At 43.8% G+C, this 27,732-nt stretch overlaps 1 protein-coding gene across 1 annotated transcript; it reads left to right on the top strand.

Moving 5' to 3' along the window:
* On the top strand, nt 1–27,685 carry LOC121856260 (interference hedgehog-like). Its single transcript, XM_042351656.1, has 16 exons — nt 1–91; nt 10,117–10,224; nt 11,958–12,271; nt 12,380–12,599; nt 12,761–12,973; nt 18,008–18,226; nt 18,822–18,977; nt 19,199–19,354; nt 19,981–20,193; nt 20,709–20,818; nt 21,084–21,208; nt 21,544–21,787; nt 23,492–23,630; nt 24,012–24,197; nt 25,552–25,706; nt 25,955–27,685. Exons 2-16 carry the CDS (start codon nt 10,131–10,133, stop codon nt 26,168–26,170), a joined length of 2,760 nt encoding a protein of 919 aa, XP_042207590.1. The 5' UTR covers nt 1–91; nt 10,117–10,130; the 3' UTR covers nt 26,171–27,685.
* The last annotated feature ends 47 nt before the right edge of the window (nt 27,686–27,732 follow it).

Raw genomic sequence — 27,732 nt, forward strand, 5'->3', positions numbered from 1 at the left:
AGGGAGGGTATATGGGGCAGCAGCATCAGGGAGCTGTGTACCGCCTCTCACATTATTCGTCAGTATCTCTCAGGATCACACACTGACTGCGGTGAGTCAACCCCCAATAGTTATCTCATAAATTGTCTATTTCATTATATACACCGTCTTAATACACATCTAATATACTGTCATCATACACACCTCTAAACTGACATCATATACTTCGGCGCGTGGATGTCACCTACAGTACAGTAGATATACACCGTCTGTCATCAGTCTCATCACTATACACTATGATATACATCGATACATTTCCACATTATAGATTTATACTTTCCTTAACCATCAGTAGAATGATACACAGGTGAGACCCACAGGTTAATTGGCTCACCTGAAGAATCTCCACCCCAGCTTATTTCACCTGAAAATTAACCACCCTAACACTATTTGGAGGGTGAAGTTAGGTTAGTTTTGTTGTCAAGAGTTGGTAAAGTTGTCAGTGTTGGTAAGGTCATCAGATGTTGGCAATGTCAGGTGAGATGTTTCCTTGTGTGTTGACTAGTTCAAATACTACCAGGTTACTACAACAGTTCACAACACTGACAGGTTATTACAATATATCGGGTACTGATAAAAGCCCGGCGGTAATAGCCACAAGCCTTCAGGTATACAGTGATGCCCCAGGTAAGGTCAGCAGCTGCCCAGGTGAAACAAGGGCACGACACTACACTGACTTTACCTTCACTAGATATTAACTTTTGGATCACCGGTGAGAGCACATCAGCCATGACCAGATACAAGTTGAATCTGTCAGCTCTTAAACGTTTGGAGAGCTGTAGGTAGACATACGAAGGCATTTATATGGAGCTGACGCTGTAAATGTTAGCTGGTGGTCTCTACTCCCTTCCCCCCTCCCCATGGTAGAGGTGCTGACTGTCAGGAGCTGTCAGCGGGCCTCGAAGCAGCAGGTGTGAGGTAGATAATGAGTGTGGCTGACAGTCTTAGCTAGGTGTGTCCGTCAGCGGCTGGGTAATGATGTCAGCTCTGCCTCCTCCAAACGGGCTGACGCTATTAACGGAACTGATGTGTTGGGCTGTTGTGAAGTTCCTCCTGTTGAGGCGTTAACGGGGATTGTGATAATAATAATGGTAATAATAGTAGTAGCGAAGGAGTGTCCTGGCCACACGGGAACAGCGCCAATGCACTTACCTCATTACTAATAACTTTGGGGCGTTGGATCTAGGCACTGTACTCGACCGCCTTCACTTACCAAACGGCAGAGTCAGGTACCCATACGAAAAAGTTAATTAAATAAAGATGATGTGATATATAAGGAGGAAAGTAACGTAAATAGTGATAACGGGAGAGAGATAATGAGAGACAGAGATAACATTTGTAACATCAGAGAGAGCCGAGAGGGTCATGGTGATGATCAGAGAGAGCCGAGAAGGTCATGGTGATGATCAGAGAGAGCCGATGGTGACGATTAGAGAGAGCCGAGGTGATGATCTGGGGAGAGAGAGAGAGGGTCATGGTGAGCCGAGAATGGTGATGATCAGAGAGAGCCGAGAGGGTCATGGTGAGATCCTGTGGTGATGATCAGAGTCAGAGCCGAGAGGTCATGGGAGAGAGAGCCGAGAGGGTCATGGTGATGATAGAGCCGAGAGGGTCATGGTGATGAGAGAGCCGAGAGGGTCATGGTGATGATCAGAGAGAGCCGAGAGGGTCATGGTGATGATCAGAGAGAGCCGAGAGGGTCATGGTGATGATCAGAGAGAGCCGAGAGGGTCATGGTGATGATCAGTGAGAGCCGAGAGGGTCAGTGTGTTGAGCGCTTCTTGATAAAATGTGGATTAGGAGGAGAATAATAATGTTGTGTTTAGTGTTCACCCCAACCTTGCAACTGAGGCCCCTAGGGTGAGGTTAGGTGGGAGGCAACAGGTGACTTACAACATCCACCACAAGATAACTAAACAATAACGTGCAGTGATAACAGACTGATGACACTGTTATGAGATAACATGATAACACCAACAAGATGATCACACGGGTGCGCGGTCAAAATCTAACCTAACTTAACCTAACTTTGGGGTCCTAAACTCCCACCCACCACAATACTTTATATTGTATTATGTCTCCTCGTGATCCACCAAACACACACACACACACACACGTTACTCAAGGGGGATATATATATATATATATATATATATATATATATATATATATATATATATATATATATATATATATATATTGCCCCCGAGGGGATTAGTTTATTGGGCACCCCCTTGTCATCCTGTGCAAGGGGATGATACCTCGTACTCAAGGGGTTAAGTCATCGTCCTCGAGGGGTGAAAAGGTTGCCAATTATCTTTAATTTCTCAGTCCATCTCTGCTGGCGTAGGTGTGTGATTGTGATGGGTTACACCTTCAGTTCCCCGGTTCGAACCAATTACTGATGTCACGGTCGTGTAGTAATGTCTGATCGGCCAATCACGATCGAGTAGTTATGTTTGATCGGCCAATCACGTGGATGGTTGAGATTGAAGATTGAGTGGGGAGAGGGGTGAAGTGTGGCGATTAAGATCTCTCTCTCTCTCTCTCTCTCTCTCTCTCTCTCTCACCACGTGTGTAGCCTACCGTAATTATAGGCTATTTACAAGAGGTTAGGCTACCCTCCCTCCCTCTCTTCCTTCTCTCCCCTTCCTATCCACCCTTGCTCTTCCTACTTCCTATCCCTCCTCTCTCCCTCTGCCTTCTTCCGACTCCTATCCCTCCATTCTTCCTTCCTTCCCTCCATCCATATCTCCACCCCCCCTTTCCTCCCCCCTTGAAGCTTCCCTTACCATCTGTCGCCTTTCCCTCCCCTCCATATGCCAATTTCCCCTCCTTCCATCTACCTGCCCCTTGCCCACCTGCCCTCTTCCTCCAGTTCCTCCTACCACTTGCCCCCTGCCCTGCTGCTCCTTTCACCTGCTTCCCTCCCTGCCTCTACCACTTGCCCCCTGCTTCTCTCTCACCTGCCCCTTACCACTTGCCCTCAGGACCTGGACTGGGCCACCCACTCGTTGTGTCACCGTATAGGGGCGGAAGTGTAACCCGTTATTATGACGGGAAAACAATTACTGTACTCCATCTCTGTCCTCCATCCCTCCACCACCAGCCTCCTCCATCCCTCCACCACCAGCCTCCTCCACCCCTCCACCACCAGCCTCCAGCCTCCTCCACTCCTCCACCACCAGCCTCCTCCAACATTCTTCTACACCACCAGCCTTTTTCACCATCACTGGCTTTCTCCTCCACCGTAAGGTTAAGTCATGTCAGAGTAGGTTAGGTTAAGTTAGGTTGGGTAAGGTAAGGTTAGGTCATGTCAGCAGGTTAAAGCAGGTTAGGTCATGTCAGCAGGTTAGGTGTGATTAGGTTGGGGCCTACCAGGACAGGGCCCAGTTGACCGCTCTCGTCTCACCTGACTGCCCCCAACCATTATTACCTTCTTGGGGTTTTTGTCCTCAACGATACGTCATCTTCACTACCAAAACCCTTAAGTGAATTACGACGCATTGTTCTAAAACCTAACCTAACCTAACCTAACCTAACCTCACCTTCCCACTCTCCCATGGGCTCCACTACCTTCCCTGGGGCTCCACCACCCTCCCTGAAGTTCCACCACCCTCCCTGGGGCTCCACGGGGCTCCACCACCTCCCTAGGCACAAAAGTCGTACAGTCAGCCGTGAATATCTTTCAGTAAGGTGATTCAGCTAAGTTAATTGTAGCCAATACTGCGGACCTACTGTACTGTACTGTACTGTGATAATCAAATGTAATTCAGCGTCAAATTACCGAGTCCGATAATGTGTGTTCCTCCCGAGTCCCTCTTTACGATATTCTTGTCTCCTAACTGGTGTTAAGTGAACGTGTAGTCTCAGTGTTAAGTGAACGTGTAGTCTCAGTGTTAAGTGAACGTGTAGTCTCAGTGTTAAGTGAACGTGTAGAGTCTCAGTGTTAAGTGAACGTATAGAGTCTCAGTGTTAAGTGAACGTGTCTAGTTAATCGACCTAGACACACAAGAGGTATATATTTATCAACACAAACAATCGTGGAGAACTTAAGGCAGAATCTCAAGTGTAATTCTTTCAGCCATTTCAGACCTTTGTAAGTTGAACCACAAGTCAGTCGGTCAGATACGTTCTTACACTTGCACTTACGAGGAAAAAATGAACGTACGATCCTTGAAAAACGGTGGAGGTGGACAGGTGACCCCCAGAGGTGTGTGTTAGCGCTAACCGCTTATTACTGAGTGTTATTGTCCTGTGTATACGTCATAATTACGACCCGTCTGGCATGATAACTGACCCTCACCTGTAATTGACTTTGGGGGAGGGAGAGGTAGAGGGGGTGGTGGGTGATGGAGGTTTGACCCTGTAGAAATTGGTGGGTGACAGAAGAGGTAGGTGACACGTGACAGGTAGAGGGGTGGTAGAGGGGTAGGTAGAGGGTGGTGGGTGACGGAGGTGGGTGACAGGTAGAGGGGTGGGTGGGTGACAGGTAGAGGGTGACAGGTAGAGGGGTGGTGGGTGACGGAGTAGAAGGGTAGTGGGTGACAGTTAGAGGGGTGGTGGGTGACGGAGGAGAGGTAGAGGGGTGGTGGGTGACGGAGGTAGAAAGGGTAGTGGGTGACGGAGGTAGAGGGGGTGGTGGGTGACGGAGGTAGAGGGGGTGGTGGGTGACGGAGGTAGGGGGGGTGGTGAGGAAAGAATAGCATTAGGCAGAGGGGGAGAGAGAGAGAGAGAGAGAGATCTTTGAGAAAATAAAATAAAACTAACTAATTTTGTCCCACATATATAACAATGGCGTGAGGAGGATAAACAGACAGACAGAATAACGTAGCCTCCCCACCCTCCAACAACACGACCTTGGTATAAAAAATATTGTGGTAGATCAGGGTTACGATGTCTTGTAGTGAATTGTATTATTTTATCATTTTTCGTGTTTAAGGAGATGGTTTCCTGGGATAGATAGATGGAAGAAAATTCACTGTCGTTTCTGTCGACAGGTGAGGCTTGGGTGGATTATGACAGCTATCTCACGTGTCTGTACCTGTCATAAACTGTCATTCCAGGTGACAGGTGTGATAAACAGGTAAAGTGCGTGTACGTGTTGACAGTAGAAAGTTTTGGATGGGTTCGTGCACGCACACACACACACACACACACACGCACACACACACCACTCTCATATTACTCTTCTCGGGTGTCTTCCGCCCCTTCTTCCCTTCCCTTTCTCACTCCCTCTCCCTGACTCATTCACCTCCTCTACTCTCCCCTCTTTACCTCTCCCTCCTTCCGTCATATCTCCCCCTCCCTATCTTATCCACTTCCTCCCCTCTCGCTTTCTCTCCCCACCAATCTCTCCTCACCCCACTCTCCCTCTCCCTCCCCCCACTTCCTCATAGGTTGTACGCCGTACTAATTCAGTCTTGTGTTTCTCTCACGAGTCTATGAACGACTTGGTGAAGGTGACTTAAAAATGGTGACTTTAGGTAATTTAAAGTCCCATTGGGTTTTAGGTTATGGTGAATTATCAATGGTGACTTCAGGGAGTTTCAGTCACCTGATGCTTTAAAGGAAAGGTGACTTAAAATTGGTGATTAGAATGGTGATTTAACATTGGTGATTTTGGAGACAGTGTCACCATTATTGTTTTAAAAGGAATGGTGACCTGTTATTGGTGACTAGGTGTTTTAAGTAACCAGGAATGGTGACTTGCCCGTGACTGTTGATTGGTTTGTGTGGTAGTGACGCCTGGTGAGTGCAGCGTCTGGGTTAGTTCATGTTATCTCTTGACATGGACGAGAGACACCTGCATCTCTCTCTCTCTCTCTCTCTCTCTCCAATTGATGTAGTTTGAGACATCTCTTGGAGTGTAAAATGTTTTAATGGGTCCAGGCCCTAATGGACCCCAGTTTTGATGGGTATTAGGGGTGATCACATTATCTGTTTCGTATTCCGAGAGAGAGAGAGAGAGAGAGAGATGGCGTTCCTGGAAGGTTGTGGGCGTGTGGGGTGGTGAACGGCGGGTGGCCCAGGTAAGAAGAGGGTGGGCGTGGGTGGCCCCGGGGCGGCTTTTAGTGAACTCAGTTGGTGGTGAACCGCTGTTGTGGCCACCCCAATGGTGGACGGAAGTTGTAGCCCAGGGGAAAGAGTAATGGGACCACACCAAGTAAAAGTAATCCACCTGTTGCCTCTCTCTCTAGTATCATGTGTTTTATCGTTGTGTTTTGGTCGTTTCTCTTGGTCAGGTTATATATTACCGGTACAAACATCCCCCTACAGTACCAGCCTCTCTCACTTAACCTTGCCCACAGTTTCATCTCGTGGTTTCTCTTCCAGTTTATCCTGTTTTGTGATATTTTTTTATTTATCATGACTTGACATTCCTCCATGTTCCTCCTCGGTCATTTTGTCTTGTCCTCAACCTGCCTCGAGGTCTACACCTGCTTCGAGGACCACACCTGTGTTCGAGGACCACACCTGCCTGGAGGTCCACACTCCTCTCTCACAATGGGTTTTATGTATGAAATTATTATTATTATTATTATTATTATTATTACACTTAAATCTCAAACCCGAAACAGGATTTACTACTGAATTTGTATCAATCATGCGACCTCTGGTGGCACAAGGGTGGGGGAGGCTGCAGTGGGTGGGTTGGGGGATCGGATGCCACACAGAGGATCGAATTCCATCTTAACCTCGATCCTATTTGTTGACACGTCTTTCTATCGCCTCCCGCTTGTCTGATCTTGGTAATGTGGGCGGGGGTTGGAGGTGACGGTGCGGGTGGGAGGTGGGCGTAGTAGTGTGGATAGAGGAATAGGTAGAGGTGTGGGCGTAGAGAGACAGAGGTGTGGTTGAGTTACTGAAGGAGGGCCGACTATATCCCACGGGAGCTGTCAGGGTACGTCACTCCTTCTCTTCTTCTTCGTGTGTGTGTGTGTGTGTGTGACCCCTAAATTTACAACTGTTTAAAAGCTAATGGATAAAGTTAGCTTGACCCTGATTTTGGGGCTGACACAGAGAGGGAGAAAACTCCTAATAACCCCTGGAAGGACGCAACTGACGAGGCCCCGGCAGGAGAACACACGCACACAGGTCCGTCTGTATTGTACTGCCTTTTGTAATTGGATTTCGTTTATAGTACAGTAGGATACAGCTACAGCGATAACAGCATTAAATACAGCGTTAACAGCAGCAGTAGGAGGAGGAGGATTATCACAGCAACATCGTCGTCAATAACAGCAGCAGCACGGGGGGCGTCACAGCTCACCGTCAACACATATTTGTTTCCCAGTAAAAATATCTGCCTCAGCTGTTGTTGGTGGCGGAGGGGAACAAGGGCTTAACATGCCACACATAGTTACTCCGTATATATTGGTATTTGTTTACAAAGTGGGGGAAGATGAACACTGTGTTGGCATCTCTCCAAAGTGGGTGTTGGTGTGGTGGTAGACCTCCAAAGTGGGTGTTGGTGTGGTGGTAGACCTCCAAAGTGGGTGTTGGTGTGGTGGTAGACCTCCAAAGTGGGTGTTGGTGTGGTGGTAGACCTCCAAAGTGGGTGTTGGTGTGGTGGTAGACCTCCAAAGTGGGTGTTGGTGTGGTGGTAGACCTCCAAAGTGGGTGTTGGTGTGGTGGTAGACCTCCCTCCCACCCTCTCCCTCCCTCAGTCTCCAGTGACCCGTGGGATTACTTAAGTTAGGACCAAGGCTAATTGACTCTTATGCCCTGGGTGATTAAGACCCTAATCCCGTGGCCTCTCCCTCCCTGGTCCTAGTAAGTTGTTGTTTTTATCATAGGGTCGTGCTGGGTGCTGACAATGGCGTGGTCGTATCAGGGGGTCGTGTTACAGGTGGTGATGGTGGTAGTGATGGCAGTGGTTGAGGTCGTTGGGTAGTTGTGATTGGGAGGTAGTTGTGGTGGTGTGGTTGGGTTAAGATGGTGGTAGTTGAGACAGGTGTGTTGTGGGGTGACATGACAACACCTTTACCTAAAACCACGTTAATTATATACAGGTTCCTGGGAGGGGGTACTGGGTAGGTCACTCGCCCTCACCTACCCTCCCTTACTTTACGCTCGACTCCCCTGCATGAGATTCCTGGTTCCCTCCCCTACCCTCCTCCCCTCCTCCTCCTCCCCCTTCCTGCTGGGACGGACAGGACACAGCGAGTGACTGTGTTGAAGGCACAAGATACATCCACACATCCTGCACCGCCCTGCCCAGCCTACACCATCCTGTACCGTGTCCTACCTACAACACACACACACACTGGCGCCCCTCTGACTTGTCTTTTTTTTTAATGGACAAAATTAGGCGTCTTAACTTTGGACCTCAAGAATGTATTGTAGGAGAGACATAGCACCTGAAGACTGGCCCCCCCAGCTTATATCACCTGCTGGTTAAACATGGAGAAGGCAAGTGTTAGGTTACTGTTAGGTTCCGGTAGGTTTGGTTAACGTTAGGATAGGTTAGTTTAGGTTAGGGTGTTTTAGTTTTAGGGTTAGGTTAACTTAAGTTAGGATAGCGTTAGGGTATGGTAGGTTAGGTTAGTGTGTTTAATCATCAGGTGACATAACCTTGGTGGGCAATATTGAGGTGCGTGGAGGACACACACTGTTACGCCGTCTCTTAAATATCCAGGTTCTGGGCGTAACAAAAAAAAAGTGAAGTAAATTAAAAGGGGATAAAAATAAATTAATTTAACCTTAAAAAATTTAATTAATTAAATATTAACACAATAAAGAGCCTCGTAGGCTGTCACAACAAATTGATTCACCATCGAAACTTTTAAGACACAAATGATACTAAACATCGAAACATCAAAAGAATAAAAATAAAGCATTGGATTACGTTAACACTGCATAAACATATAAAAACTAACACCGAAATTAACTAACGTGAAACAACACTGAATTACTTAAATGTAACTAAGCAAATACTGATGGACATAAATAGAGACATAAATAGGTACTCACATAGATATACCACATTGGTGACGACAGGAACAACACAAATAAATGAAGTATAATAACAGGTGATGGATGGCACTCAAAGGATGTGAACTGTATGACAAGAGGACTGAACTGCCTTCAGTTGGTGGACCACTATATACTGTATAGGGCCTTTTCCCGCCGGTGGGTCGTTTAACGATGCAGATGGTCGTTAGAGCAACAAAGAATGCTTATTACAATACTAAATGAAGAAATAAGATGGGCTTGAACAAATAATAACAGGTAAAACCTTAACAGCACAGGGTAAGGTGACCAGATTATATAATAGTAATATAACACATCATTACAGGAATAATATGGAGCAACATGGAAGCATGTTATATAAAAAAAAATAGAAAAATACGACACGGTCGTAACAACACACACACTAACCCCCATACATCTTTCACCACACTATATACACTGAACAACAAACAATTATTATTAAATCACAAACATAAGGCCAAGAGGACATGTTTGTTTACATCTGTTACTCGGGGGGGAGACCGGATGTGACGTCATGAAAGTACGCAAAACAGACACGCCCACCTGGATGTTGGTAGTGAGGGGGAGGGGTTGTGTCGTGGTGGGGGAGGGAAGGGATGATGCCTGTTTTTTAAGCTTTGTGTTGTGTCGAAGCTTGATGATAATATCTATTTAAGCTGATGACGTGTTTTAAGCTTTGATTCATGAAGTTAGTCGTCGTTTATTTAAGCTTTTGTGTCATTGTATTTCATTAAGGACAAATATGACAGTGAACCCTCCCTCTATTTAACGGACTGTTTGAAGTGGAAAGTCCGTTATATGGAGGGTTCCATAGATGTGAACCCTCTATTTAACGGACTATTTAGAAAGGAAAGTCCGTTATATAGAGGGTTCCATAGATGTGAACCCTCTATTTAACGGACTATTTAGAAAGGAAAGTCCGTTATATAGAGGGTTCCATAGATGTGAACCCTCCATTTAACGGATTACATGGAGAAAAAACAAGAGGAAAATATCGGCCATGTTTTATATACAGTATACTCGTTTTTGTATTTAATGAAAGAAAATGTTATTATGAGTGAGGTGTTTAATGTGTTGCAGGTACCGCCACTATCATGTGTTACTGTAGCAGCCAGAGGACCACAGTACCACCCCCCCTACACGCCCTCTCCCTACTGCTGGTGGTGGTGATGGGCGCGACTACAGCAGGTAGGTCATCTGTGTGTTACCTCCCTGCTACAGGAAGGATCTCTCTCTCTCTCTCTCTCTCTCTCTCTCTCTCTCTCTCTCTCTCTCTCATTTATTGACTTGTTATTGTGTTTGTCTGTCTGTCTGTGTTTGTTTGTTTGTTATGTTAGATTTGGTTAGGTTAAGTGAAATAAACTCGGGTGTCTAATCTTCACCTAACCTGACCTCGACTTGTGTGACCTCTGGAATCTTAACGAGAGGTCACTCAACCAGCCTCTTGACCACATATAAACACTCCCAGTTTCACCCAGACACTCCCCGGGCGGTCGAAGTTACGTTTACTGCCTGCAAACACGACACACACACACACACGGACTTTGGTGTGGTTAAGTTAGGTTGGGTTTTGGTTATGTTTGGTTGGGTTATGTTAGGTTGGGATTTGGTTTATTTTTGGTTGGGTTATGTTAGGTTGGGTTTTGGTTGGGTTGGGTTTAGGTTAGGTCAGGTTTGCTTAGGTTAGAACAGGTGGTAGTGATAGTAATAGTGGTACTAGTGGTAGTGATAGTAATAGTGGTACTGGTGGTAGTGATAGTAATAGTGGTACTGGTGGTAGTGATAGTAATAGTGGTACTGGTGGTAGTAGTAGTAGTGGTAGGAAAGGTCCCAGAAATACTGAATATTAATAGTGCTTCCTTGTTTGGCGTAATACTGCTTCCAGGGTTAGGTGTGTGTGTGTGTGTGTGTGTGTGTGTGTGTGTGTGTGTGTGTTCCTTGACTTATCGCCATAAAAACCATTAATAACGTTACTTATATACAAACTCACATTTACTCATAAATAAAATACAGCTACTGATAGATAGATAGATAGATGGATAGATAGATGGATAGATAGATAGACAGACAGATAGATGAATAGATAGATGGATAGACAGTTTACCTTGAGGGTCCTGGGGCCACACCTAACATGGTCTCTGTCCTGGGAGCTGTGAGGACCATAGTGTGGCTCGGTGCCCGACAGTACCGGGCGACCCTGAACACGCCCACTGTGTGTGTGTGTGTGTGTGTGTGTGTGTGTGTGTGTGTAATGGGCTAATTTGTACTGACAGTTAAGTGGTGATTTCAACTCTATGTCCAAAGTGATCCATTCTTCTTCTTCTTCTTCTTCTTCTTCTTCTTCTTCCGTTTCCATTTCTTTAATTGTCTTTCTATTTATCTTTATGGCCCTTTGAGGGAAGAGGAGAGGGGAGGAGGTGAAGAAGTTGATAAGAGGGAAGAAGGGAGAGGCGAAGGGGAGGTGAGGAAATGAGAGCGGAGAGGTAAAGGATGGAAGGGAAGGAGGTGAGGATGGAAAGGGAGGGGAGGAGAGGGGAGGGAGGGGTGTGGTCGGCAACAATAGCTCAGACGGGTACACTTTCCATATACATCTTAGTATTATAGTACCGGGAGCCTGCTGGACCGGTCCACCTGGTACCCGGGTTAGTGTGGTATTGGTGGTAGTGCTGGTTGTGTGGTGGTGGTGGTGGTGATGATGGTATGTTAGTCGTAGTGATGGTAGTGGTTGTTCCATCAATGACGACTCTTTCCCTATTAAACGACCCCCCACTAGACGACCCTCCACTAGACGACCCTCCACTAGACGACCCTCCACAAGACGACCCCCACTAGACGACCCTCCACAAGACGACCCTCCACAAGACGACCCCCACTAAACGACCCATATTAACAAAACCATCATTCTTGTTTCCTCCCAACAGCTGAATTCGGCATTGGGTTCAAGCAGTGGCCAGCGACAGAGATATACGCGGTGAGGGGAGGCCAAGTGCGACTCCCCTGTGCCACCAACGTCACGGCGGAGAAGATATCCTGGCAGTACAACCACCACTTCCTCCTGGCTCCTGCTGTAGCTGACGACGATGATGACGACGAAGAAGAAGAAGAAGAAGAAGAAGAAGAAGAACATCACCGGTCACTACCCTTTGATGTACAGCAGACGGAGGACGGTAGTGTGTTGGTGGTGAATCTTAATCCTCGGGAGGCAGAGTACCAGAACCAACTGGGGCTGTACCAGGTGGGTGGGTGTCTGTGTTTAGCTGTATCATGTTTGTTTATGTGTCTTGTCTGGGTCCTATCTTAGACACAACCATGATAGTAAAGTAATGATTTAATTCATCTACAGTGTGTCGCGTGGTTTGGTGCCATCGCTTTGACCTCCCTACCTGGACGGCTGGTGGCGGCGGTCCTGGAGCCATATCCTAAGGGCGGCGCCCCTCTGGTGGAGCTGGAAGTGGTGGAGGGAGGATCAGCCAGGGTGGAGTGTGGGGCACCTACTTCTGTACCAGAGGCGACCATCACTTTCTTCAAGGATGACCAGCGCCTTGATGTCTCCCAGAGTACAGGTGTGTGTGTGTAGTAGTAGTAATTGAGCGTAGTAGTAGTAGTAGTAGTAGTAATAGTAGTGCAGTCATAGTAGCCCACTGTTATTATTAACTTAGAACAAGTTATCATAATACTGTACTAAATATCCCTCTTCATGCCCTCTCACCTTGGGGCATTACAGCATACCATCTCACGCCCCATGGAGACCTGCTCATTCATGACGTGGGCGTGTGGGCGGCCGGGGAGTACAGCTGCATCGCCCACAACACCCTGCTGGAGGAGAAAACTGCCCTCAACACCCGTACTATCCTGAAGGTGGTGCCCAGGAGTGACCAGACCCCCGCTGCCCAGCCTTCCTTCATCACCCTTCGTACCATCTATACTGGGCACACTGGTAGGTACTGGGTCTCTCTCTCTCTCTCAACCCCTTAATTAACCTACAGGTGTATTAAGGTAGCGACACGACCCATACTGCCAGACCCTCGAACCATAATACATTACCTACCTGATCCCCTTGCTAATGGGACCTTCACCTTAATTAGCCCTGATTAGGTATCATCTAGGGTAGGACCTTCATTAACTACCCTTACCCTGAGGTGTGTGTGTGTGTGTGTGTGATAGACGAGTCCTGAATCAATATAGGGAGGTAAGTCTCATGCGTGGAGGTCGAGAAGAGAGAGAGAGAGAGAGAGAGAGAGAGAGAGAGAGAGAGACTAGTGCCTGTGTGCATGAAGCTCCTCCTAATCCGAGTAGACGTAATAGAGGAAGTTGCGGATCTGAGGCCGTTGATATACTTTATACCCTAAGAGTGTGTGTGGTGGGGGGGGGTGTTATGAGGGGATGTCAGGTACGTTGGTTCGAGTCTTGTGACACTAGTGAGACTTTTTAACTTCAGGGAGGAATGTGGGTTTTTTTTATTGTGGTCCTGTGGTGATGGTGTCTCTGGTTCACGTCTCGACATACCATACCACGCCACTCCACACCACGCCACGCCACACCACACCACACGTTTCATTGTTAACAGAAATTTGAAGGTTATTTAGAGGTATCAAGGTAAGTACAGGTATAGATTACAGGTACCCACGCACAAGAATACCTTTACACACACACACACACACACACACACACACACACACACACACATAGCTACCCACAAGAGCCTTATCATAAATACAACCCTCCTTAAGAAAATCATACCCCTACATGATACCCCAAGAGGATGCCCCAACAGGATACCCCTACAGGATACCCTAACAGGATGCTATTTTATCATACCCTTTATAGCATGATCAATATTTGTGACCCTGGGCTGAGAACCCAATTTATGTATGAATAATGAGGCTGGTTATAACTTTGGTCAAGTAGAGACGTTGTTAAGTGCAGGGAGATGTTAGGTGAGGTTGGGTTTGGTGAGGTTGGGTTGGGGAAGGTGAGGTTGGGTTAGGTTAGGTTAGGTTAGGCAGGGCTCATTAGGACAGTCTTTACCTTTAAACACTTTTTTCTACTCCTTAACTCCTGTTTATCCCTTAACAGTTGTCTACCCCTTAACAGCTGTCTACCCCTTAACAGCTGTCTACCCCTTAACAGCTGTCTACCCCTTAACACTTGTCTACCCCTTAACAGCTGTCTACCCCTTAACACTTGTCTACCCCTTAACAGCTGTCTATTCCTTAACAGCTGTCTTCCTCATAACAGCTGTCTACCCCTTAACAGCTGTCTACCCCTTAACAGCTGTCTACCTCATAACAGTTGTCTACCCCTTAACAGCTGTCTACCCCTTAACAGCTGTCTATCCCTTAACAGCTGTCTACCTCATAACAGTTGTCTACCCCTTAACAGCTGTCTATCCCTTAACAGCTGTCTTCCTCATAACAGCTGTCTAGCCCACCCCTTAACAGCTGTCTACCTATAACAGTTGTTTCACCCCTTAACAGCTGTCTATCCCTTAACAGCTGTCTTCCCTCATAACAGTTGTTCCACTCCCTTAACAGCTGTCTATCCCTTAACAGCTGCTGTCTACCCTTAACAGCGCTGTCCCCCTAACAGCTGTCTACCTCATAACAGTTGTCTACCCCTTAACAGCTGTTCTTCCTTAACAGCTGTCTATCCCTTAACAGCTGTCTTCCTCATAACAGCTTGTCACTCTTAACAGCTGTCTATCCCTTAATGTTCGTCTTCTCATAACAGTTGTCTACCCCCAACAAAGCTAGCTGTCTACCCCTTAACAGCTGTCTACCTCATAACAGTGCTGTCTACCCCTTAACAGCTGTTCACTCCCTAACAGCTGTCTATCCCTTAACAGCTGCTCCTCTCCTCATAACACTTGTCTACCCCCTTAACAGCTGCTCATCCCTTTTACCAGCTGTCTTCCTATACAGTTGTTCACCCCTTAATGTTTAAGTTTATCCTTAACAGTTGCTCCAATTCTACAGACAGTTGTTCACTCCTTAACAGCTTGTCATCTCTTAACAGTTGTCTATATCCCTAACAGCCCATTCTCATAACAGCTGGGTTCACCCCTTAACAGCTGTTCACCCTTAAACAGCTGTCTACCCCTTAACAGCTGTCTTCATAAATAGCCAGTTCCACCCCTTTACCAGCTGTTCATCCTTTAACAGCTGTCTACCTCTATAACAGTTGTCTACCCCTTAACAGTTGTCTACCTTTAACAGCTGTCTTCCTCATAACAGTTGTTCACCCTAACAGAAGGTCTATCCCTTAACAGCTGTCTACCTCATAACAGTTGTCTACCCCTTAACAGCTGTCTATCCCTTAACAGCTGTCTTCCTCATAACAGCTGTCTACCCCTTAACAGCTGTCTATCCCTTAACAGCTGTCTTCCTCATAACAGCTGTCTACCCCTTAACAGCTGTCTATCCCTTAACAGCTGTCTACCTCATAACAGTTGTCTACCCCTTAACAGCTGTCTACCCCTTAACAGCTGTCTATCCCTTAACAGCTGTCTACCTCATAACAGTTGTCTACCCCTTAACAGCTGTCTACCCCTAACAGCTGCTCCACTCTATAACAGTTGCTCCACCCCTAACAGCTGCTCCACCCATAACAGCTGCTCCTGACTCTAACAGCTGTGTACCTTAACAGGCTGTCTATCCCTCAACAGCTGTCTACCCTAACAGCTGGGTTCACCTCATGCAACAGTTGTTCACCCCTTTAACAGCTGGGTTCACCCATAACAGCTGTCTACCCTATGAAGAAGGTCTACCCCTTTAACAGCTGTCTACTCCCATAACAGCTGCTCCACCCCTAACAGCTGTCTACCCCATAACAGCTGTTCTGTTCTAACAGCTGTGTACCCCTTAACAGCTGTCATCCCCTTAACAGCTGTCTACCTCATAACAGTTGTCTACCCCTTAACAGCTGTCTACCCCATAACAGCTGTCTACCCCTTAACAGCTGTCTACCCCATAACAGCTGTCTACCCCTTAACAGCTGTCTACCCCTTAACAGCTGTCTACCCCATAACAGCTGTCTACCCCTTAACAGCTGTCTACCCCATAACAGCTGTCTACCCCTTAACAGCTGTCTACCCCATAACAGCTGTTCATTCCCATAACAGCTGCTCCACCCCTATAACAGCTGTTACTCCCCAACAGCTGTCTACCCCATAACAGCTGTCTACCCCTTAACAGCTGTCTACCCCATAACAGCTGTCTACCCCTTAACAGCTGTCTACCCCTTAACAGCTGTCTACCCCTTAACAGCTGTCTACCCCTTAACAGCTGTCTACCCCTTAACAGCTGTCTAGCTTTCAATACCTGTGTCATTAGCAGTGTGGTCATGGCAGGTAGGTAATCATTACTGAATTGCATGGCGGCTTACACCCTCTGCATAATGATGTACACACACACACACAGGTGGATAGGGAGGGTTATGAAGAAGAGGAGGAGGAAGAGTTGGAGGAGTGTTAGGAAGAGGATGATGGGGAAGGGTAGAGAGGAGGGGGGGGAGGTGAAGTGTGTGACCAGCAAGCTTGATAGATGTAGCCAGGTGTGTGTGGGGTTACAGCAGGTCGTGGGATAGTATAGAGGCAAGGATAAGTGGTCTGGGATAGAGGATGTCAGGAATAGTTTGTATATACCAGTGGATAGGAGTTAATTACACCCCTTAATGCCACCTGGATAGTGTTAGAGTAAATTGTTTATAAACATGATGGGATAGTGTGGATGTGATGATGGTTTATATGACAGCTTGAATAGTGAGAGAGAGAGAGAGAGAGAGAGAGAGAGAGAGAGAGAGAGAGTCATGCACCGCCCACAACAGCACACAGCAGTGATGGACTTTGTCTCACCTACCATCTTTCTGTGTTGGAGGCTACCAGTGGGTGGTGGTGGCTGTCCCCTGTGTCCTCTACCACAACACTGCCTACCACCACCACCACCACCAGTACCTACCACCACCACCAGTACCTACCACCACCACCAGTACCCACCACCCACACACCAGTACCCACCACCCTATCTACCACCACCACCATTACCTACCACCACCACCTACCTACCACACCACCACCAGTACCTACCACCACCACCAGTACCCACCACCACTACCTACCACCACCACCTACCACCACTACCAGTACCTACCACCACCACCACCACTACCTACCACCACTACCTACCACCACCACAACACTGCCTACCTCACCTAACCGATCATTCTTCTTTCCAATCCTCTAACCAGCCCCTTCACCTCAGCTCCTGCCTCACCCGCCCTTCACCTCTACTCACTACATGGAGGTGAAACGAGATAGGAAGTGGTGGTGGTAGTGGTGGTACTAGGTAGTGGCGGTAGTGATAGTGGTAGTGGTGGTAGGTGGGCAAAGACTAATAGTAGTAATGGTGGTAGTAGTGGAGGTTGGCAGAAACTAATAGTGGTAATAGTGGTAGAGGCTGACGTTGGTGGTAGGTAGGTATTAATAGTGGTAGTGGTGGTGGTGGTAGGTAGGTAGGCAGAGGTTGATGGCAGTGGTGATAGTGGTGGTGGGCGGACACTAGTGGTCACCCTGAGGCTATGTGGTGTCATTGGTGATGGTGTATCTCCTACACCTGTCCAGCCTTACCTGTGCTCCACCCACTGATTTGCCGGGTGGGATGGGTAGTGAGGGGCGCTCCTGGCTCTCAATGTGTCAAGGTTTGTTAGCCAGTGAGTAAACTTATGGGTAATATAATTTTGTTGAGTGTGTGGGCCAGTCAATAGAGAGAGAGAGAGAGAGAAAGATAGATGGATAGAGAGATACAGAAGGTAAGGCATAGATGGATAAAGAGAGAAAGAGATAAGGCATAGCTGGATAGAGAGAGAAAGAGAGAACACAAGGCATAGATGAAGAGATAGAGAGGAGAGGAGAAGTAAGGATAACAGAACACATTGAACCTGTTTTTTATATTCCTACATGTTTTTTGTGCCTCAGGAACCAACCTCACCCTCCTGTGCTTAGTCAATGGTCATCCAGAACCAGTCGTCCGGTGGTCAAAGTACGGTGGAACTCTGCCGTCACGGAGCTCTCAGCAGGAGAACGGGTCGCTGCTCATCTCCCAGTTGGCCGTTGAAGACGAAGGAACGTATCTGTGTCAGGCAAACAATGGCGTCGGCTCGGAGGTCACCCTGGATGTTGCTGTGGATGTGTTAGGTGAGACAACATTCACTTCTTCCTGTAATCTTTAATCTTGTTGTGATTTATGTGTTAGATTCTCAAAAGTGTTGAGATTATTGATGTACAATATTGTATTTTAATTCACTGTTAATGTTAAAAGTTCTTGTGGTTGTACCCGAGGAAGGTGTTGTTGATAAACCATCTACTTCCACATACAGTGCAGTAGTGTTCTGTTGAAGACAACTTTCTTACATCAAGACAATCACAAATATTGATGAGGAATTAAAATTATGGTACAGTATTAGTATTTTAAGAATTTTTTTGTCCTGAATACTAATAAACGTCCACCCACAAAATCCCACTGATGCCATTTTGATTATTTGCATGATGATTGTTTCACACACACACACACACACACAAACACACACACACACAGATGCTACCCAGTAATAGTTTCATATACATGAACACTTTCTTTTCACATTTGTCCCAGGCGAAGAATTAATCCCAGGAAACAGTGATGAGAGATTCACACTGTTGCCATATATTAAAGTACAGTACCATCAATGTTTAGGGTACAGTAGTCTTTTCTAAATACTTCAGTTATTAATGTGCTGTACATGTATTACAGAGGTGCCCAGTATAACACAGTCACCAGACTCACAAGACGTGGAAGAAGGTAAAGGTGTGTCGTTAGTGTGTAAAGCCACAGGTCACCCTCAGCCCAAGATCATGTGGGTGTTTAATGGAGGACTGGTGAGGAATGATGGCAATATTCTTATTACAGGTAAATACTCTGCTTAACATTATTTTGTTGCTTCAAGATGGGGATACAGGGAGGTAATGGTGCTTCATGTTTCAATCTTTCGTTTTTTACTCAATCTGAAAGGGTCCATTTCTTTCTGATAATGTAATACAGTTGAGGATCCACTTCCTAAATAATTCTCATGAAGGACTTGTAACTTTAGTTCTAAAATCTTAACCATAAGTCTTGTATTTGTCTTACAGAAAATGGTTTAACTATCGATGTTGTGGCGAAGGAACATGCTGGGATCTTTCAGTGTTTTGCCCACAACCCGGAGGGGACTGTTCAGAGTGTGGCCATGATCAGTGTAGTGCCCAAGACTGTTACTGCTGGACCAGGAGCCACTATCCTTAATAATAGTACGTGTAAAGGTGGAACTCTTGGTGAGGGAATGTACTCAGGCATAAAGTGAGTTCCTGACAAGCATTTTAGTCATTATAGATCACCTGATGATTAGTTTCTCAAACTTATTTCATCTAAAGATTCATAACCCTAACCCAAACTAACCTGATTTACCCAAACCTAAGTTAACCTAATCTAATCCCTCCAAGTAGTGACGAGGAGTTTAATCATCAGGTGAAATAAGCTTGAGAGCTAATCCTCAGGTGATCCTCATTCATTATACTGTCTTAAAAAGTAATACATTTTATTCCTCGGTGCTGAACATACAGTAAATAAAAAAGAAATGATAATCGTTAGGTATAAAAGTCTATACCAATTACTGTATTACGAGTCATTGTAGGAACACAAAACACAAAACAAATATACGTATACCTGGAATATATTTCAATATGAACAATGTGCTCGCTTGTTAAAGACCACGAACCCTCGGTGCCAGTATTAACGCACTCACTGTGTCACTTGTTTTAAGTACTGTTAGTGCTGAGGAAACATCATTTACACAAATACATTGGCTGAGAAATATAGAATTATTATTATTATTTGTGGGGCTAAGGTTTTTTACTTACATTTATTATGATTACAGATTATGTTCCAAGTGAAACAAATGACAATCAGAGATGGCGCAACGGTCAGAGGCGAGACGGTGGAGGAGGAAATGGTGGAAAAGTAGGTGGTAATGGTGGGGAGAGAAGAGGCCACGATCGTAGTGGTGTACCCGGCCAAGGGGGAACGTCGAGAAGAAATGAGGAGAAAGTTGAAGAGCCGGTAGTAACAGAGAAGAAGAAAGGGAAGAAAGGTGAGATATATCCTGTATAGACTCTCATATATGGTGTTATTTCATTCATGTTAATACTGAGGTCCTCTTCCTTAAGCCAACAAGAAAGGTTTGGTATTATGTGTACTGTACTGTACCTGATTTAGGCAATTTTTCTCAATCTTAGAAGTCTTTGAATCAATGTCTCCTCTGAAGTTTGGGAAGAGTAAACCTGAATCTACATCACCACAGGCTGTGAAAACTGATCATCAAACCTAAATTTAGAATCATACCAAAACATGATATCTTGTGTAATGTTCTGAGATGCAGTACTTTTATTCATATTGTGTTATCCTTAAGAGCAGTGGGGTAGTTATGACCACGAATGAAATCATTTATAATGGAAAATGGCTGTTAAACAGTAATGATGATGGTTAGGTTAGTTAGGTTGGGACGGGTTGGGTTCAGTTACGTAAGGTGAGGTTTCGTTAAGCTGGGGAGCAAAATTTCAAGTTATATAGTACCAATATTTAATAAGTAAAGTATTATTGTTTCAGGGTTCATGGTCCCTCCTTCCAAGCCCAGAATGACGAAGGTCTCAGATGAGTCGGTGATGGTGACTTGGGATGGTCCCGAGACGTCTGGCTTACCTATTCTCTTTTATAAGGTAAAGTTTTGTTTCCTCATCTGTTGTAATAAGACCATTCAACAGCCTCATATATAGATAGATAGATATAAAGCAAAATCATCATACAAATTTACATTAATTCAGTATGTACAGTATTTAAACAGTTCAGGTATACAAATAATGTACCTAGAGGGTGAAGGAGCAACACTAATAAAGGAAAAGTAAAGTGAAGGAGGGAGAACAGAGTGAAGGAAAGAAGTATTGCACAGATGATGTTTATTCTATTAAGTCATTATATTAACAGATCCAGTTCAAGTTAGTCAGAAGCCGAGGGAATAGAGGGAGTCGATGGATGACCGTGGATGATGACATACCATCCCACGTTCACAGTTACGAGGTCACAGGACTCCAGACTGGTCGCACTTACAGGTTAGTGAGGGTGAGAGGAGGTTTGATTGAATGTCTTAAAGGTCCTGCATCACAGGGTACTCTTTTACTACCTGTGTGGGCTGGCACTAGGAAGGCCATCACTCTTGCAGCCAACCTGGACCCCTTCCACATGGTTAAGTTCTTCCATAAATCAGACATTTATATTGAGTCTGGTGTGTCCTTGTATCTCTGGAATTATCTGTGGAAGTTAGCTGTAGGGATGGTGGCCATCACCTTTGAAAATTTTATGTTTCCTGCTCTCTAATTTTGTGCATAAGGGAGGGATGGGGGAATCCTTAACCACCAATTAAGGGTTAATAAACTGCTCTTTTCAGATTCCGCATCGCTGCCGTATACGCCAACAATGATAACAAGCTTGGACCAAACTCTCAACGTTTCCTGCTGGAGAAAGATCTGATAATGCAGCGTCCTGCTTATCCACCGACTATAACCACACTAATCCCTCAGGGTTCCACGGCCGTCAAGCTGGAGTGGCAGTATGACCCATCACCTGGTGTACCTGTTGATGGCTTCTATGTTAACTATCGTGAGGCAACAAAGGCTGGAGATTACACTAAGGTACATATTTAATCTCAGTACCAAGGTTAGGTTGGGTTAGATTAAGTTACTTTAAATTGTTTGTTGATATTGTGTTAGAGTAAGTTAGATTAGGTTAGGTTAGTTTATATCATCAATCATATCTTTGGGAATCATCTGAATGGCATGTAATCACTGCTAGCCCCCCCCCCCCCAAGGTTAAGAAAGGGTATAAATTTATGTTATATGCTTGGGAGCTGCATCACAGTGTCTGGGTATATACATTGATGTATCAGTTATTTAGTGTTTACCCTCAGTACCTCTTGCTACCACTGTTATATCCATCCCTGTAGGTGATGAGACCATGTGAAGATTAGTCACCCCAGCTTATATCCCCTGATGAGTAAACACTGTATAATGCTAACCTAATAATGTGTTGTAGACAGTGACTGTAGACGTAAGTGTTACTCTTAGACTTAACTACAACATTATCTTATCTTCTTCTTGCCATCTTCAAAGAAAAGGAAAGTACATAAGGTTAGTGTCCTGGGTAGAGGTAGAATAGTGGGCTGGTTCCTCCACTGGTTGATGTGTTTTAAAAGTAGTGCAGTACTGTATTAAATAGTGAACAGAAGAAAATGTTAGAAGTATATTGGTTAAATCTGGAGGTAACTAAATATTTCATGTGTTCAGTATTTCATCGTTCACAGTAAAATGAGTACACAGCGCAGCATCCTATACCACACTCACCAGTCACTCATTCTTGTAACAATAAAAGACATCTACTGTGATCTTGTTTGTCAACACTGATGCACTCTTATACACTGTGGGGTCCTCTGCCACCACTAAGACACAAAGTCTGGTTACTGCCCAGAAGAGAGTTGTGTAAACAGGACCTACAGGTATTTGGTAAACCAAACAAAACACACAAATGACCAGTTTGCTAAATTGATGGTGTTGAAATTTGAGGATAATAATAATTGCTGCTGTGTTGTACTGTATGTAAATCAGTTATTCACTAGATTGAAAATAACTGTTTTCATTTTTGGACAAACCAGAGGTACAACTTTATACACTCCAACCTGCTAAGACCACCCCTGTGTCCTCCTCTCAATATCATCAAGGAAACCCTACACTTTCTTTCTTTAAAATTAATTCTTCTCTTAAAAGACATCTACTATCTAAGTACTGTATTAAAAATTTGTAACATTTACTTTTTACTTAGTTACTACTGTACGTATATCATTAAGAACCATTATAATTTACAGTATTGTACAGTACGTATATTGGTACAAATTACCATTACCAATAATTATAACATTATTACTATGACGTGATCCTGACTGTTATTGTTTCACTTTAACATGACCCAGGTTGTGTTGCTTTGACTATATTTAAACGAAAATAAATAAATGAATGAAAGAATAATAAAAATATATGAATAACGTATTATCATTAAAGTTCATACTATACTGTATTTCCTAAATCCATGTAACATGTTGAGATCCAGATGATACTAAAATGTAAAATAAATAGTATATTACAGTACGTATATTAATTCTTTGGGATAAATGTACAGTATTTTTCAGGTGCCAGTAAGAATGCCTTGGTTCACACATGTTAAATATTGCTGTTCACTTTGTATTTTTCTGTATATACTCTTAATTATGCAGTACAGTACCACATAGATGTACAGTATATGATATAAATTAACCTTTTAGTTGCTATTGATGAATTTCTTTTCAGCTGACAATATTGGGTGCTGCTGAGAGAAGTATTGTAATATCACACCTTCAGGCTAATGTCTCCTATGACTTCAAGATACAGTGCTTTAACCTGGCTGGGGCGTCCGACTTTTCAGCCGTTTTTAAGAAGAACGTAGCTGGTGGGTGTACTGTACTGTGCTGTGCTGTACTGTACTGTGCTGTACTGTACTGTACTGTATCTTCTTATTATATGAACTATGAGAAGCTGTTATTTAATAGTTGACATATGTATTTAATAATGAAGCCCTCAGGATCCTCACAATAATAGTCTGATTAAGAATGCTAGATAACTTCTCCCATAATGCACCAACCACTGTACAGTACCTGGTATAAGTACTGGCAACGGTACATCTTAGGCAATCCAAAACTTAATCAGATGGGAAAAATTTGAACTCTTAGTCAATAACTGTGAATCAGATATTTCCAATAATTTCCAGTTGTTTGTTGACATCAAAATTTGTCCAACATTAACTAGTATTTGTGTATTATTCCTGCTGCAGGATCTCCTCCAGTCACAACAGAAGCACCTGCAGTAGTGAATGACATAGTGCCTATAGTGAAGAATGACGACCTAACCCTCTCCAATGTTCATCTGTATATTATTCTCGGCGCTGTGCTGGGACTCTTACTGCTTATTGTGATTGTTTCTGCAACGGTGTACACGTGCAGGAATAAACACTCGGAAGGTAAGTTGATTTATTGCTACGTACGTCACTCTCCCTCTGGTCATTGTGGCTAGCCTCCGTTAGGATATTATTGGTGCTGTGATAGTACAGTAAACAGGTATTTATGATTTTCTCTTACTTTATCAGACATTAGGATTTTCTTAACATATCTCAAACGTTATGCCATCAACCCCTTCACTACGGGGGCACTACTTTTAATATTGTATTTGTCTGAGGACTGATGATTTTATTCAGCTCAGAGGAGGGCCCATGCATAAATGGCTAAGGAAGTAGATCATATTAGCCAACATAATTGAATTGTTTGTGTAGGGTGGAAATATTCATGTCTCAGTGTTCTGTGAAGCAGGAGTATTATATAATATTAATATTACACACAGATTTAGTGTTACAGTTAATATACTGGCACTGTAAGACTATGTGAGATGATGAGACCATGTGAAGATTAGTCACCCCAGCTTATATCCCCTGATGAGTAAACACTGTATAATGCTAACCTAATAATGTGTTGTAGACAGTGACTGTAGACGTAAGTGTTACTCTTAGACTTAACTACAACATTATCTTATCTTCTTCTTGCCATCTTCAAAGAAAAGGAAAGTACATAAGGTTAGTGTCCTGGGTAGAGGTAGAATAGTGGGCTGGTTCCTCCACTGGTTGATGTGTTTTAAAAGTAGTGCAGTACTGTATTAAATAGTGAACAGAAGAAAATGTTAGAAGTATATTGGTTAAATTTAGAGGTACAGTAACTAAATATTTCATGTGTTCAGTACTTCATCTTGTTATTCAGCTTTATGAGGAACTCCGGACGGACCATAATCTGTTAAGTGCCAAAATAGACATACAGTGTAGAGGACAATTTTTACGTAGGAATGTGTGACATACAAGAGTCTTTTCAGAGGACTGTGACCCACATGTACAGGTTCCCATCTGGCTCTGTGACTAACCCAGGGGATAGAGGAGAGGTTGGGGAATACAGTGCAATACATAACACGTTTCAGCAATATATGGCTCTTAGCAGGTTATGGTCCGGAGCTCCTCATATATTATGTTTCAGAACTGTGTTTGTGACTGTTAGAATTGAGAAACATTAAAGACTTGAACTTTGATCATTAAGAATTATAATTTATGGAATGTAACAGATGCTTCTTATTACTACTTTGTTTCTTGAACAGTAATATAGTATAACTTTTCTCCCCATAAAAACATCATTAATACTAAACATAATTTACCATTGTTTGTATTGTTGTTAAATTTAGTGAATGGTGTATAAATATTTTAACCTATTATACAAATTGAAACTTACCACATTGCTGACTATGTACAAGTACTGTATAATGGAACTGTAACTTGGTAGATGATACAAGATCCACCAAATACGAAGACACGTCTCTCCACATCCACCGAGAAACATCCACCTACATCCTTCCCCACCAGAGAAATAATGGACAGTCACCAAATGGCTACCTTCCTCACCAGGGTATTGACGTCACTCAAGGAGATGATGATAAGGTAGGTACATATTGTCTCAGGTTATGTATGGTGAAGTGAAAGAAATTTGAATAATAATGACAAAATCTTCAGGAGTCATAATAAGGGCCAATGAATATTCACTTAGTTCTGATAGACACTTTACCCATCACTCCACCAAACAAACTATGGATGTTATGGTCTTTTAAGTTCATGACTTTACCTTGACCTCGTTATACTGTATATAAATTACCAGTATTAAAATATTATGTATACGTATATCTCTACAGGCAGCAATAGAAAGTGCCGTCGTAGAGAACAACAACCACAACGCACAAGAGAGATGTTACACGCCATCAACAAGACGAAGAGCCCCAGGTGACGGCAGTGTCGACGCCGACGCTAAAACCCAAGTCCAGCCAAGACATTCTAGTGAGAGTTGTGAGGGTAACGTGCGGTCCTGTGGTGACAAAGATCCCACCACGAGAGACTTAGCCTTAAAGTGACGTGATCCAGACCTCGGTGGTAGTCGGTAACGTGCGGTCCTGTGGTGACAAAGATCCCACCACGAGAGACTTAGCCTTAAAGTGACGTGATCCAGAACTCGGTGGTAGCCGTAGCCTGTAAAAAAATACTCGTAGATGTTAGTTGTACTTTAAGGTATTTTGTGGTGCATCAGAATCAAATTGAGAGTCAAGAGGAAGACTGATAAAATAACCATCAAGAACCACAGTGTTTGGTGTTTAAGACAGACTCTGGTATTACTTGTTTCTACAACACTATAACTTGTGTCTTTTTAATTATAAGTTTTTTTCATTATGCTGAATTTTTTTTTTTTTTTTTTTTTTTTAAGATGACTTCCTCCTGTTGATGGTCCAACTTTGAAGACTATATATATACCGGTATAACTTTACTTGTACTAATTCCACTACTTGAAACATGTGTTTTATGCGTTAGTGAAGATTTGTTCTCTTTGATTGTGACTCACTCATTCTCTCTATTTCTGTATCTCATCTTCTCACTTATTCATCTCATTTATCATTCTCTCTCCACTTATTTACACACACACACACACACACACACACACACACTGCTTCTTCTTGAATATCCATCTCACTTAGTGTATCTTTCTCTCTTCCTCTCTGTCTCTTTCTCTCCCTGTCTTGTCTCTCTCTCATTCTATATTAATGTTCACTTCCCTGAGCCAGTCCAGCATTACCTGTTGCCTCTCACAAACTCCATCTTCTTCTCACAAACCACTCGATGCCTTTATGTGATATTATATATAAGTACAATATGTGTAGGTGTCATTTTATCTATCATAGTTGAAGGGATGCATTACTTTATGAATGTGTAACTTAGTATACGATGTCTGGTGATTGTACAGTCATAGTATTTCAAGAATTAATTTATGTAGGAAAACTGGTAATGTGTAGAACTCTTAGTATTTTTTTAGGTAGTAAATATGTAAACTTTTTATTTTATTATTTTTTAAGTCAGTATGGAGGAAACTGTAACAATACACGACTTCATATTGAAATATTACGTGAATTATATTTTATTACTGTTTGGTAAAGATGTCTGCTTCAGTGCCAACATACCTCAAATTTTTGTTCAATGTCTTAAGGTTTAGTTATATGCCATCATTGTGCGTAGTGAGGGAGGTTAATATCTCCGTACATAATGAGTTGGCTCTGGGGTGTGAGCAGAGAGGTGTTACTGTCAAATCTATCCACTAGACAGCTTTACTTTTGTAAATAGATAGAGTTAATTTAAAAACATCAATTATACTTTCTTATGAATATTATTTTGATTATTTCTACTCAGTGTTCAGGTTCCATTTTGACTGTAGTTCATTAGTATATAAATTGTGATTATGTTTCGTGATAAAATTGATAACTAATGCTGATATTGGGGCCTGTTGCTAATAAAGTTGAGAGAGACTTAATGACTGTCATGTGTTGCCGCTGATGGAGGCATAATCACATCCACACACATAAATACAGTACGTATATATAATTTTTTCCTTTTTTTTTGTCATGTTCTTTCTCAGAAGAAAAAAACCCCC

Source organism: Homarus americanus, unplaced genomic scaffold (assembly GCF_018991925.1).
Source record: "Homarus americanus isolate GMGI-L3 unplaced genomic scaffold, GMGI_Hamer_2.0 scaffold48016, whole genome shotgun sequence".
Lineage (NCBI taxonomy): Eukaryota > Metazoa > Arthropoda > Malacostraca > Decapoda > Nephropidae > Homarus > Homarus americanus.

Bases quoted from the DNA above. Each gene is read 5' to 3' on its own strand.
- LOC121856260 (XM_042351656.1), top strand. From the start codon at position 10,131: ATGTGTTACTGTAGCAGCCAGAGGACCACAGTACCACCCCCCCTACAC. The intron at 20,819-21,083 runs GTAAAGTTTTGT...TTATATTAACAG, and splicing joins TACCTATTCTCTTTTATAAG to ATCCAGTTCAAGTTAGTCAG. The intron at 21,209-21,543 runs GTTAGTGAGGGT...TGCTCTTTTCAG, and splicing joins CAGACTGGTCGCACTTACAG to ATTCCGCATCGCTGCCGTAT.